The 15064-nt window shown below is 40.0% G+C and overlaps 1 protein-coding gene across 1 annotated transcript; it reads right to left on the bottom strand.

Annotated features, from left to right (window-relative positions):
- Window positions 1-315: 315 nt before the first annotated feature.
- On the bottom strand, window positions 316-14191 carry Dio2 (iodothyronine deiodinase 2). Its single transcript, XM_027931723.2, is given in 3 exon segments — window positions 316-5293; window positions 5296-5866; window positions 13268-14191. Coding segments are annotated over 3 exon segments (816 nt in total). The 5' UTR covers window positions 13490-14191; the 3' UTR covers window positions 316-5270.
- Between the last annotated feature and the right edge of the window lie 873 nt (window positions 14192-15064).

Here is a 15064-nt window from a genome sequence, read left to right as displayed (position 1 = left end):
TGTGATGTGAGTTTAACAAACTTAAAGTTTGTTCCAGTTTCTTAAACGGGCCCCTTTCCATGAATCCTGTTTGTGTCTTGTTCATAAATATGGAAAGTAACTGAAGGTTTTCTTTTAACTTGTCTTGATTTCCTTGAAGACTCTGGCACACAGCATGAGATTAAAATAATCTGGCATCGCTGGCTCCTTTGCCCACGAATACCAAGGAATAAATATTGGAGTGACGGATTCTCTTTTCCTTGTCAACCGTGAATGTGTTCCAGCCTGAGGCAAGGTCTAGAAAGTAATTTAAAAATAAACAAATAGAACCAAAGAGTAACTCTATTGTTTTATTCAAAGTTTATTAAAATACAAGAACAAATTGTAAAAGCACACATACCACTCGGCACCAATATAATAACACTCTTTCTACTGATAGTGTCCAAAGCACTTCTTTTTCTGCAACAGAGCAGCAGAGATATACACACATACATTCTCACCACAGTTACCCAGGACTCTCAGCATCGTGTCCCGAGTATTCTCCTTGCTAGGGAGACAGAGATGGGGAGAGGCAAACTAATGTGACCACATCCAACCACTAACTGAGTCAAGGACTCTTTCGTCAGTAGTTATCATTCGCACACTGGTCAACTCTGCACATCTCTGTCTCCCTCTTCGGGTGCCCGATCACTTGGGCTAGGGAGTCCAGTGATAATGTGATGCAAAACTAAACAGAACTGGCCAACATTCCCTACCCAATATCTTGTAATTGCTTTGGTTATAAAGTACTGGATACTCATGTCTCCACATCCCCCAATCCTAACACATAAAAACCACACTGACCAGCAACATGGGCTGGACAAGTCTTGAGAGAATTTTATTTATTTCCCATCCCTTTCTGTGGGCTTCTTTCATTTATATGTTTACCTGTTTGCTTCCCCCCCCCCCCCCGAGGTGGAGGGGGGAGGGCAGTTCGAGCCAAAATAGTGACTTCATTAAACATCTGCCGGGTCTCCGAAGTCTCCAGTAAATATTAAATAAACTCCCTGGAGCTCTGGTGCTGCTGCCCAAGACGGGCAGGCGGCCCTGACTGGCATGAGAAGTCTTGTTTGGATATCTGTGCGCTCGCTCTCTGCAGTTCAGACTCCGCTTGGAACAGAGCTGGGTCTGTCCAGTCTGAGACCTTGTTTGTGGTGCAATCTGGAACACAGGGCTTTAGGAAGTAGCCCAGTGCTTTGCTCATCCTAGTCACTCAGGGGCACTCAGCAGCCTTCCTCCAACCCTAAGAACTTTCTTTTCAAATCTTTCCACCTCAGCAGACCAAACCCTCAGAGGCTGGTTCTTATCCAGTGCACAACTTTCCTCCCTTACCCAGCTCAGTTCCTTCCTTTCAAGGAGGGCTTCAGGACAAGACTAAGATAGCACCATTAGCAAACAGCAGTTGGTGTTTACGTCCCATTCTGCAAGTTCACATGAACAATGGGTTTGGCTCCTAGGTTGAAGGCAAACAGGGAAGTTGGGATATAATTAAATATACTTGTAAGTTCTGATTTTTGACAGCATCATTTCTTGAAAAGCTCCTAGAATTAAAAGACTTATCGTTTGATCTCCACTTCTCAGAGACATGACATTGCACATGTTCTGAAAACCTCTGAATGCTAGTAAAGGTTTCCATCAATCCTCAGATGGAGCAGACGTAGTGTCTACATTTTCCTCTTTGCAATAGCCAGGGGATTCTAATTAAACGTATTTTCCAAACCTTCAGTCAGAAGTCAGATGGAACAAATGTCCATGTTCATTCTCTTATGATATTCAGAATTGGAAGTCCTAAAAACCAGCAAATTCTTTTTGCTGTGGGAATAGGCATTAGGGCATGCCAAGGGCACCTTGTATCCACCTGAGAATTTTCCCAAAGCCATTAATGTTGTCTTTAACCTGCCACTCTGGTATTTTAGGCAGCAAGGCAGCCCCTACACATAACCTCGCTATGTTTCATAGTTGTTATTCAAAAGCCCTAGCAGTGAAATATACTCAGTCAAAATGAAAGACAATAGGTTTTTCTTCCCTCCCTGATCAGAGAATAAACATCTCTTGGTTAATGGGGTAAGAATTTAACTAAATTTGAAGTTGATATTTCAAAAATCAGGGACACATTCTATGAATGAGACATAGGATTAAAGACACGGGATTAAAGATCCAAAATGTGAAGACAGAAGTCACTTAGGTTAAATGGCTGCCACTTTAGCTACACAAAGCAAGAACGTGACTAGTTTGCCTCTAAGAAGGTCAGTCACACTTTCATAGCTGTAGAAAATACTTTTAGATTATTGTGCAGGCATTTCATTCATGCCCATTCAAGAAAGTCATTGTAAATGCCACTAATATTTTCTCTAAGCAACAAAGTCAGTTTTGGATAGTTCAAACAGTAAATGTTTGAGTAAATCCAGATGTTATGATAATATCTAAAATTTCTTGGGAACTATTTCAATACTAGACAAGCTCACTCAGCTTAAGAGGCTGAAGTGATAGTTCCATGTAAACACAGTCTATGAGTGGGGGTTGGGTGGGGGTTAGGTGCTAAGAGAAAAAACTCAGAGTTCTATATATATATTTTTTTTCCTTGTGAGAATTACAACTATCAATTTTCAAAAAAGGAGCATATATTATAAAACACATCATGAGTGGATATCAACAATCTAATCATTTCTTTGAGCATATCAGCTAAGCACTGGTTTTCCTCAATCTCCAAGAATGAGTTCTTCTTAATTTTACAAAAGATACATCATAGGATATCATAAAAGTTTATGTTGAGATAAATAGGTTACATAATTACAGGCTTATCAAAACACTGATAAGACCAAGCCATTCTACATATTGTAGGATTCCTGAGCTTTGTCAATCCACTTTCTCCATTGGCCCTTCAACTGCCTTTCTTCCGGTACCTCTTCCATGTTCTACTGAACATGTCTGTCTCCCTAACAATCAGCTTATACCTTTGTATGTTTACTTCCTCTGCTTCATTTCTCCTTCAGAGTTCCCTCTGGGAGAAGAATTGTCTGCATGCTCACATACACACACACACAAAACCTTCTTTCTTTATAAATAGAGCACAAATGGGTGATTTTTCCAACATCCTTTTCCCCAGATGACTAGCACTGTGTTAGCCAAATCTCATCCCCCCACCAGCTTCTCTGACATCCTGTTCCATTATCCGCACACTTAGAACAAAGGGGAAGTTTAAGGACAGCAATGTGGGTGTGCTGCTACCAATTTGTCATTTTACTTTGCTGGGCACCACATAAATCTCAACACCATTTTGAAGACAAAAATCAATGGGGGCTACCGATAAGGTTGACTGTAGAATTTAACAATGGTGGAATCTGAAACCATCTAGCCTCAGTATGGTTTTACAGCAATTCATGAGATAACATCACATTTTCAAATTTTGCTTTGTTTGCTTGTGGGTCTTCGTTAGTAGAACTTAAAACATTGGAAAGTTTAGATGTTGTAAAAAAATAATTGTGTCACGATGGAGCTTTAATATCTAAACAATATACCAGTTTGTGATAGGACTGATTTCTTGCTCCAGTTTTTCTTTAAATACTTTAGGTTCCTGCACACCCAGTTTCCCACTTTTTTCTCATTTCAGGCAACTAGTTTAAGAAGATACGTTCAAGTTTTGATTATCTTTTCCTATTAGCTTTATTTTATGATACAGCTATTAATGAAGTGGACATAAGAACGTTAGTGCCTTTAAACTATATACTGTGGTTTGATAATATACTCAAATTTTTTAAAATAAAAAAATATGGTACAAAATTGTTGTCTATTCTTTTGGGGGTTACAATCTTTAGATATTACTTACGTATAAAACTATATTGTTTTTAATCTTAAAGGGAAACAAGATATATATATAATTACAAGTATGTGCTCTTGGGATCTTAGATTACTGAACCTCAGCTATGGGGACTAAAGGACAAACTTGAAATTCAAATGTCAATAGAAAACCCATTTTATCCAATTCCCTGATACTAAGGGTAGCCTTGTATGAGTGATTCCAAAATTATTGATAGGAATTAAACTTTCTCCAATTTTGCAAATGAAGAAAGAATGATCACCTTTAATTCACTGTAGTTCACCTACTTTGGGAGGAAAACACAGCTGTAGCTGAATGGCCAGGGTACTGCCCCCAAATGCATTCAGCTCGGCATCCTCTGTAGACTGAGACTAGGAATGAGTAGAGCCACATTATAAGTGCAGGAACTGGGAATAACAGCCCAGCACCATCAGGCCCACTGGGGTTCCCCTGGACAGGTATCATGAAGTATAATTCACCCACTGAAACATATACACCATATGCATGTTTCATAAAGTGATTATTACACAAAAAAAGTCCTCAATAGCACACTTATTTAAGCATGTGGGGTGTTTTCCTTTCAATCCCCTTTTCACCCTCAACATAGAAATATATGATAAATATCTTGTTTTCACTATGCTATTTTTAGATAAATTTTTTCCTTTTCTGTCTTTATAAAGTTTCTATGTTTTGGGGGCTAACAAATTAATCTCCCTGTGTAAGTTTCAAGGTGAAACTCTGGGAAGTTTTCTAATCTTTCTGCCTCCTCTCTTTCCTAGCTGGTACTTTGATTTTTTTCCAGTTGTCTCCATCTGCCTAGAGAGTAACCCTCAAATTTCAGACGGTCATTCTAAATGTGCAGATTGAGGAATCATCCCTGGTATCTACAAATACACCTGGCAGGAAACGCTTTGGCTAGCACCTACTCTAACACATGAAACACCAAGGCCTTGACCACGTGGCCCGAGTTCAAGGATGCATTATAAGTCAGTATTTGGGAACTTTCCAGTTGGGCTCTACCCATGCTGTCTAAAGCCTAGGTGGCAGACTTTACCTTTACATGGATAATAGCTTCCCTAACACAGTAATTATTCAGGTAACCCTTGGGTTCGCTTGCATCAGCGATACCACTTCTTTCTCAAGGAAGAATGAACACCCACCGAAATCAGAATTTCTTCCTTCCCAACTTGGATCTTTTCACTCAGGGGTTCTCCCCAAGAAGAGAGGTAACAGGGCTACTATTTAGCCCAATGACATTTGAGTAGTTAAAGAAGTACTGGGATGTTAGAGGTTTATGTTCTTCTGACAGGTAAACGCCTGTCCTGTCTTTCGGTGAGGCAATGGGCCTCAGTTGAAATAGTGGATTCAGTTCTTCGTTTCCTCTCCTTTATATAATATCTTTTTAAAAATAATAAGCTCTATTACAATCATACCTTTAACCAGCTAATCTAGAATTCATCTCTTGCTGAAATTCTTCTCCAGCCAAAGCCGGACTTCTTGAAGGTTGTAGCAGAAGGGGCCCTTTCCTCCTAGATAAGCAATCTTCTGTCTCTGCACAATGCACACACGTTCAAAGGCTACCCCGTAAGCTACATTGGCATTGTTGTCCATGCGGTCAGCCACAACCCGGCACTGGGGCGGCAAGGAGAAACGCTCCAGAAGCTGCTGGGCCGCTGCACATCGATCTTCCTGATTCCGGTGCTTCTTCACCTCAAAAGACAAAGAGGAGTCCCCAGGCACCGCCCAACCATCTGAAGGATGAGCCTCATCAATGTAGACCAACAGGAAGTCCGCCACTGATGAAAACTCTTCCACCAGTTTGCTGAAGGCAGGTAGCTGGCTAGTAAAAGGAGGTCAAGTGGCTGAACCAAAGTTGACCACCAGTGGGCGCTCCGGACTGGCAAAGTCAAGAAGGTGGCATTCTGCTCCATCCGAGGTCTTCTCCTGGGCGCCACTTCCACCATGGTTACCGCCTTCAGGACTGGACACATGTACCACACTGGAATTGGGGGCGTCTTCACCCAACTTCACCTAATGTGAAGGCATAAGAGAAAGAAAGAATTCCATATTAAACACATTGCTGCTTCAATTCACTCTAATAAAACTGACTCTAATACAATTGACCCTAATAAAAAGTGGAATTTCCTTCAGAGGCTATGGGCAAACGTACATTGATTTGAGGAAAAAGGAGGCATGACAGGTGACATAAAGGATGGCCAAGAGAATAAGGATCTCTCTCATCTGTATAGTAATTCTTTTCATCTTGGAAGACACTGCAGTTACCTCTTTTCATAATTAAGTTGAGGTTGGTATTCTTTACTAGCCTTACTTTGCTGTCAATACTTAGCAAGCAAGTGATTAATTGACTTCATTTTCAAAGTTAGAAGCAAATGGTCTCCTTCAAGACACATTATCAGGGTCTTGGGATATACCGCCTCTTTTTGAATTATAAAATACTCAGGCATCACCTAAATTTTCACCTATGGTACTAAGCTTTTTAATCTCAACCAAGGTACGAGAAGAGATTGGGGCTCCTCCCGAGCATGAGGCCTCCCTGGAGTTTTTCACTGTTACTGCTTCGGTATGGTTCTTATGACTAGAACCTTATAATTTTCACTAAAAACTAAAACATAATCCTACCGTTGGTTAATTTCTCATTTTTCATGTGTTTTTGTTTATTTATTTGTCCCCCCCCCTTTATCTAGGAAGTCACAAGCTACACATTTTTCTATCATATAATTTATCAACAAGCTCCTCTGAATGATAAAAATTTCCAGGTGAAAGAAGTATAGTCAGGTATCGTGCCATGTTAAAATAGGTGCACACAGTTAAAATAGTTGAACACTGAATAATAAAAGAAAGTTTGTGGCCTTTAGATCTGTAAATTGATAATAAAAAGCAGGCAACATAAAAGAGCCAATTACTTCAGTTTGAATTAACACAATTAGATCTTTGCCTAGAATGGTTTAATCAAAGCCAATAACATTAGGGAGAGCTTATGGCAGTAAAATTGATTCTTACACACTATCTTTAATATTACAAAACACTTCCAACTAGATCGACTTATTTCCCCTCATATAAATACAGCCACACATAAAGCTGCTGCTGACTGAAGTCACTTAGAAGTGAATTGTTTAAGATGTAACAATCCAAACTGATTAAAAAACACCCAGGCTTTTATTCAGTGGCTTCTATCCAATGTTAATGCATAACTCATTTTAACACTAGAGAAAGAAAAGAAGTTCTTTCTCTCCCTTCTCAAAAATCCTAGCAGGGCAGGTTTGAAACAGGTACTATTTGTTCCCTAAAAGAATTATTAAAATAATCATCTTTCTCCTCAGACAAGAAAGCTGTTGGTGTGATTTAAACAAACACATCTGGGTTCAGTCACTACCCTTGGGAAATTATTATATTAATTTTCTTGGCTAATCCGCAAATGACTCTAGATGGGGGAATCTGAGAAGCCACCTTTAACTGGATTATTTCAGGTGAACTCTGCTAGTCTTTGATGTACTAAAAGATACTTCACACTTAAAGATACATATTTTAAAGATTTTAAACCCTTTTTAATCTATGGGCTCTATGGGTTATTTTTTGTAGATGCAGGTGGTGACCGGCATCCCCATCACCTTCTCATTAGATCTTTTCTACTAGGATAGTAGTAATTATTCTAGAAGAGTTGCTTTTAACAGAGCTGTGTGTGCTGTGCTCCTCAACATACTCAACATAAGACAACCTAAATGCATTCATATCACTATAAAGACGTCTGATTAAGTAAGCAACCTTCACGCAGGAGAAAAATAATCTCTGTACTATTGACTGTTAGGTTTGGGGGGAGTGAAAACATCCCCCTGCATTTTGGAGTCATTGATGAGGCCTCCAAACAATTGTGTGGTCTTGATAAATGGGCCTCTAACTCTCACCTAAGCAGACCTGTTGATCCCTTGTGTTATTCCTGACTATTCAACTGAATAATCTTATTTGATGCTTTGATCACAGGTGATCTCTTGTTACCTGCAGTGAATTTTCTTAGAAAGTTAATACACACTTCTCTTCTTGGAACGGACAATTCATCCAAAGAAGTCTTTCCAAATTTGACTAGTATGCCTTAGAAAATCTAGGACAAGTACAACACTGTCACTCTAAAGTTAAAAATTAGGAAAGTTACCAAACACGTGATGCTCTTTGGGGAGGGGAAGTTAGCATTTTGTTAGGCTAGGATGCACACGATTTAAAATTTTTGTTGAATGGATTATCATAAATGCTTGTTGTTATAATCCTGGATCAGTGAGGAATTTTACACTTAATAATAAACTTGACCCACAGTGAAATAATCACATTTGGATGATGGATAAACTCACTGAGGCAGATAAATTGAGAAATATGAATCCCAGAGACCTCCTGTAGATTACTGCCACAATCAACACCTGATGGTGTTGATTTGCTCTTGATTATCTCAGCTGGTTAGTGAAGAAAACAAATGTGACTAATCTTCTTTATTGTGTTGAGCCGCCACAGGATTCAACTATAGGCTAGAATGTCATAAATGCACAGATATTCTCATTCATAAAGGTGACCAGGTAAGAGATTATGCATAGGTATGATTAATGCTATTAATAATGCTAAGAAGGAAAAACAGACACCTGTGATCCATAAGTCCAAATATTAATTGACCCATGGTCTGCTTTTGCAAGCATCATATAACTAATCATAAACTGTCCATCTTTGCTAAAACCTGATAAAGGACAACTAAAGAAGAAGAGATTTCAGTTTGCTCTAAACAAAACAAAAACCTTTTCAAAGGACATTACTGTTCATTCTCATCTCTGGGTTTGATTGCCATGAAAATTAAATTCCTATTAGACCAGAGTTTCCAATGCAGAATTTCTTGGTTTGCTTGGTTAACAACCCTGCTGAGATGGAATTGGAGAATCACCATCTTCTTCCACGGTGGAGAATTCTTTGCTCTCCCCAGGAGGAAAGCATTCCTTGACACGGAGCCAAGATGATGAAGAAAATAAAGTTGGTCCCATAATAACATTAAGGCTGCAGGAAAGAAGCTCAACAAAAACAAGTTATCCCCTGGTACTCCCAAACTTTGTTTTAATTTCCCACAGTGGCACAGAAAGTCTCCTGGCCACAAGTTACCTATCATCTTAATTTCTCCTTCTTAGAGGGTTTGTGTTTGGTTTTTGTCCTTAATGAGACATATTTGCCAAAGAGGCATTCAAAAGGCATTTTTTACTCTTGCGGAAGAGTAATTAGGTCGGTACCTCTTTCCCTGCCAGCATTAGCCACTCTAAAGAGAACCCTGCCCAGTATTTAATGCCCAAACACAAGAAGCATCATTTCCACTAATTGGTCTTGAAGTTCCGATGTTCCCAAAGGGTCCCTTTATTTCACAAGGATCAGAAAGGACATACGTAAAATGTGATATCGTCATCACTGACTTTTATCTCTCTCATCTGCACCTAGTACAGTTGTCCTTTCTTATGCTTTTGCAAGCGACATGAACAACACCAACAAAGGCAGCAAATAAAGAATTTGCATGTTTACAACAGAGGGATCTCTGGCCCAAGTTCAGGGGCTGCAAGAGACGTGTTTGTGAGTGTGAACATGAGCATAAATACATAGCAAGTATAAACATATGATTCCCTTGATGTTGGGATTCCTTTCACTGACACCATTCAGGGCATAAGGGAAGAGGATGCTGCTTCTGGACTGTGAAATGCAGGGCAAGGGGAAGAAAGATCCATTCATCCAGTGAGAGCAGAAACAGAGCATATACCACTAACCTTGGTGGTTTTTTTTTTTCTTCTTCTTCTTCTTGTTTCTTTGTTTTGCTTTGCTTTGCTTTCCAGAGAAAGGATTTTGCATAAACTATCCATATAGTCTCATGACAAAAAGAAAAGTGAATCTTACAAATGGGGGGATGGGTGCGTGGCAGAATATTTACACATACTCCTTGCTATCCAAAGTCCTGGAACTGGCTTTATTAACACCAGGAAGTTCTCAAAATCTTTGATATAATCACCAGGCTACATCAACAGCCTTGGAAACATGACCAAGCAACCATCAAGCAGAGATTTAACCACTTGCCTTCAGATTGGCCAGATAAGTCAGGGCTAAAGAACAACCTACCTACTCCTTCTAAGCTCAGTGCCCGTCTTCGCCAATTCTTTCATTTGTACCTAGAAAAAGCAGCTGTGAGCCCTATCATGTCCCAGTGAGTTAGCCAAGTGATGGACAAGCCCTGGCTGTGGCCTTCTTTGTGATATTTGGGGGACAGTCTCTCTCTTAAAGGAGCCATTTTCCATTGTAGGAACTTGTGTCAAAAGGCTGGAGGTGAATGAAGAGGAGGAGGAGAATGTTAAAGAGACCCTTTCAGAATCCAAATTACAGGTTCAAATGAATATGTTTTCTGTATCGCTGCAATATTAACCGTGCAGAAACTGAACTGCTTGTCAGCATCCATACTGTGTATTGACTTTTACACTTCATTTAGGCAAGAGCCGGACTCCCAGACAGGAAAGTTTGCTTATTGGTTGTGTTTTCTGAGTCTTTGCACACCAGCACAAGGATCCAGTGTTCAGATGCAATGACACCGACTCAAGAAACTTAAATAACAAACATCTCTTACTGACTTCAGAGTTTCTCATGAGTTTCTATAGACTGTCTTTTCAATCAAACTTTTGTACAGAATCCCCTCTTACCAATCCAATTTAACTTTAAATCTTTCAGTATTTTAATAAACAAGTGTTCTACTAAATTTAATTTTGTTCCCTCTTTTTTTTTTTAATTATATCCGTGCTGCCTCTGGTGTGGGTAAAACACAGGATCATACTTTTCATACAATTTTTCTAAATATCTTCCTACATATCTGACATTCCCCCACTTAGGAGAATGAAAGCTAGAAAAGGATATGTCTAGTTGTATCCCACATGGACACGCCCCTCATTCTAGAAAACTCTGCTTCTGGGGTGGTAGCCTCACAATAATGCAAGTCAAAGTTAGGAAATACTGTGATGCCATCTCAGGCAGAGCCTCCTCCAGGGCCTCTAGAAACAGTCACGCCCAAAGACAGTGGCACAGATGGCAACAGCATTCTATGAAGTAACTCAACCTGTTTGAGAGGTTCTGAGTGACCCTCAAAAGCCAATGCAGCAACCACTACCCCAGTCATACTGGAAGCCAGAAAAATACTAAAATTCAGTTCAAGCTGTGCCTCAGTGTTTCCACTCATTACGCACCCAGTCCAGTCTTATCTCTAGATAGTTGGTTCCTGGGGTTGCTTCTGTACATGGTAACAATGGTATAAATCATTAAAAGCCTAATAACATCAGTCATGAACTTGGCCAGTAATAAATCAGTAGGTAGAGACAAAGAATGACAGAAGAGGAAGATGCCAACCACATGCCAAAAGAATAAGCAAATCATTCAGCCTTTCCAATTTCCTAGAATGTGGATAATGACGTATTACAACACAACAGAACACTGTACTTTAGTTAAAATATAAATAATCAAATTTCTTATGGAGGCATTTGTTTACTTTCCCATTTCTATCTCACTAAGCTGCTTAGTAGGGGGAAAACTTGGTAAGTGTGATTAACATTATAGCTCATATAGTTGATATAATGAAGAGATGACATTTATATTAGACATACATGCACATAAGTGAAATTCTCCCAAGAAGTTATTTTTTTTTCTTTTATAAGCAAAAGTTGATTGTATTTCCAAAAAGCAAGACTTTAATATAAGGAGATCAAGACTCTGACATTTCCATGTTATCAGCTAAGACATGCAAAATACAGAGGCAGATGAGGGAACTTCCTAATTAATAATATTTCATATGCCTGTGTACTCATCCTCCTCCAAATTCCCTGCCTTTATTTAGAGCAGAAGATAAAAGTTTCACATTTAATATGTACATTTGTATCTGATCATTTCAGCACCTACTTGCCCACATTTTTCATCTGCCTCCACATACATGATATAAATGAGATTTTACTATTAGGACTTTGAGCATCCATTCCTATTTGCATCAAGGAATTGACATTTACTAATAAGAGTTCTTACTATTCACCTGTCTTTAGGGCAATAAATGCAAACCCTCTGCAGGTGACCTCAATAGCAAAAGACATGTGTTACAGTGAAAATTCCCTAATTCACAACAGATATTCTTCTCTTGTACATTTGAGTTTTCAGTGGAACAACCCTGCCCTGGCTTCCTTGCTTCTTCTATTTTCCTGGTGCAGAGCTTTATTTTTTTTAGTGTTTATTTACAGAGGACTCATTCCCTTTCCCCTCTATTATTGCTGTCTCGGTTTCTGAGGTTCTGTCTGCTTTACATGTGCCACTGCGTTGAACACCTGGCTTCAATATTCCTCGCAGACTCCTGATCCTGACGTCTTCTACAACATCCCCCAATACTGTTGGGGAAAACCAGGAGAGTCTCCTCTGGTAACAATGTTTTGCCAAATGAATTATCTCTTCCCAAACCCAGAGGGTCTTCAGGAGCCATCCTTGCTGAGCGTAGGGGATGGGAGCAAACTGACAAAGGCCAGGTGACCAAGCATTACGCTTTGCCCCTTAAGATCTCAGTTGAAAATATTCCACCAATATCTCCAAGCAGTCACGGACACCAGAATTCAGCTCTGGTTTTTCAAAAGTAGCTGGAGACAACACTCTCAGAGATAAGGCAGGCCACTGTGCTCTAAAGCTCAGGGCAGAAGAAGGTATACCCAAGCAGATCCATCAGCTCTTACAACACTATGTTTTTACTTGGAGAAACAAAGTAAATCTGGTTTCCCTTACAAAGTCTGGATTCCTGACAGGCACTTTGCAGATCTCTCTTTTACAAACTGATAGCCAGTAACTAGGGACTCAGAAATCCCAGGCTTGCTCTTATTAACTCTCACCCCTACCAGAAACAAAGCTGCTGTGATGCTCAGTCTCACTTACCAGGAATATTTTGTTGTCAATTCTCTGACAGTTTTGAACTGTCTTTCCTAAGTGCACCTCCTATCAAGCAAAACATCAAAATTCCTGCTTTTATGAGAGCCTAAGAAATGCAGCATCTCCCCTCCCCCAACATTTTCTGACTTTACCTGAAGTTATTCTAGGGGCTCAAAATCCTCTACTCCAGAATCACAGCAAGATAATAAGAACCTTTATTTAAAAGACTCGTTATTAGGTCATACAGAGTCCTGAGGGCTTAATATCTGTCATTCCCAAATCAAACCTGTGCAACAGGTGTAGAAAGTAAAGGTAGAGGCTCACTCAACCTCACAGAACCACTCACAGAACCACCAGGCAGTTCCCCAGATACAAGTTCACAGCTCTCGCCCCAATGCCCCCTTGGCCTCCAGCCCCCAACATTCTAGCCCCCCCTGCCTGGTTGACCTAAAGAGGAGCCCTCTGGGGTCAGCTCACCTGTTTGTAGGCATCCAGGAGGAAGCTCTTCCAGACGCAGCGCAGTCCCTCTGAGGTCAGCATGCGCCGCCACTCTCCGCGAGTGGACTTGGAGCGGCTCAACAGCAACACCACGTGCTTGAGCAGAATGACCGAGTCATAGAGCGCCAGGAAGAGGCAGTTGGAGAAAAAAACTGGCAGAATTTGCAGTGTGATCAGCAAGTCTACGCTGAGGATACCCATCTTCTCTGCCTCCTGAGTCAGTCCCCTTGTGCGCTCTGGTTCCCCTTCACCCTCTTATTTAAAAGGGGGGTGGTGATAGAGGGGGGGGGGAGGTAAGGGGAAGGTGGGGGGTGGGGGGAGAAGGAGAAAAACTAAATTAAAAAGAAGCCCAAGTTGTCTCCTCTTTCAAAGAAGCAGAAATGGCAAGACCAAGTTCAGTCTCTCCAGCCCAGCAGTTGGAGTGTGCCCATCAATTCATTCAATTCGGAGCTGCTGCCTTTTTTTTTTTTTTTTTTTTTTTTTTTTTTCAGGATTTAAGATGTTTAAAAAAAAAAAAAAAAGAAACTGGCATACCCGTCCCTAATCCAGTTACTCCTGTCAGAGTCCGTTAAAGACAGGCAGCTCTACTTTCATTTCCAAGTACCTATGAGACTGTGGCAGAGACTGCAAAATTTTTCTTTAGCTTTTCATTGTCTCTATGTTCTTTAAACGTAGCCTGTTTCTTTCTTGAATTGCCAGAGTTTTTTTTTTTTTTTAAATGTGCTTTAAGGGTGGTTTCTTTCTTTCTTTTTCTTTCTTTACTCCGTTTTACACACAACTTTCTGTTCTTCTGCTGTTCCCAGCCTGTCTCTCTCTCTCCCTTCCCCAGGAGCGAGAAGACCTGGCTCTTCTTTCCTTACTCCTCTGGCTTTTCCTTCCTGCTATCTGTATGTGGTGCAAAACGCCTCTCTCTGCGCCCAGCGAGGCTCCCTGAAGCCTTTTATACATTCCCTGGCTAATTGCTGCAATACAGAAATGAAAGCCTAATCTTGCTAAAGATCTTGACGTCATTGAGAAAGAGGGCTTTACTTTGGCCAGACTGCAGTGAATAGAAAAGCAAAACTCGACAACTTTTTTTTTTTTTTTTTTTTTTTTTTTTTTTAAGAAGGGGTTGGGGAGAGACACTGAAATTTTGCTTTGTGATTTAAAGAGAGAGAAAAATTATACCTTTGACAGCTTTCAAGAAATGCTTTCAAACTCAGGGCAGAGTCGTTTAATATAATGTGTAAATTAAAGTGGTAACAATCTCTCCTATGATTATCATTATTAATTGATTAGGGGTTTTGGAAAGAAAGGATCCTGGCAGGCAGGTAGAAAAGAGAAAGACTAAGTCCGGATGCTTTTTGTTCCGTTTCTTTAGAGAAATGGTATATGCTCTTTACACCTTTATACCATCACTCTGTTCTTCATTATATGTGTGACCTAGGTCCTTTAAATATTTTTGAGTCATGATCTTATTTAAGAAAATGCAAAGTGGGTTGTGAGAAAACTTTTATACTATTTGAGTACCATCACAGCATTTCTCTAAAGCTTCTTGAAGAAACTTAATACAAGTTTTCTTTTTAGTTTTACTGAAGCTTCCAATCACACACACACACACACACACACACACACACACACACACATCTTTTAGACACAGAAAGAGCTAGGTGACCCGACCTTCTCTGAGCTTTATTTTGCTTCCATGAAGATGAAATTAAAACTTTCCATTGGATGGCACTCAGATGCCATAAGGCTGAGAAATGAATGATTGGTAAGAAAGCTCTTTTCAATTCA

This window comes from Marmota flaviventris, chromosome 2 (genome assembly GCF_047511675.1).
Source record: "Marmota flaviventris isolate mMarFla1 chromosome 2, mMarFla1.hap1, whole genome shotgun sequence".
In the NCBI taxonomy this organism is placed as follows: Eukaryota; Metazoa; Chordata; class Mammalia; order Rodentia; family Sciuridae; genus Marmota; species Marmota flaviventris.
The sequence above is the reverse complement of the archived record's forward strand: the minus strand, read 5'-3'. Positions and strand labels throughout refer to the sequence as shown.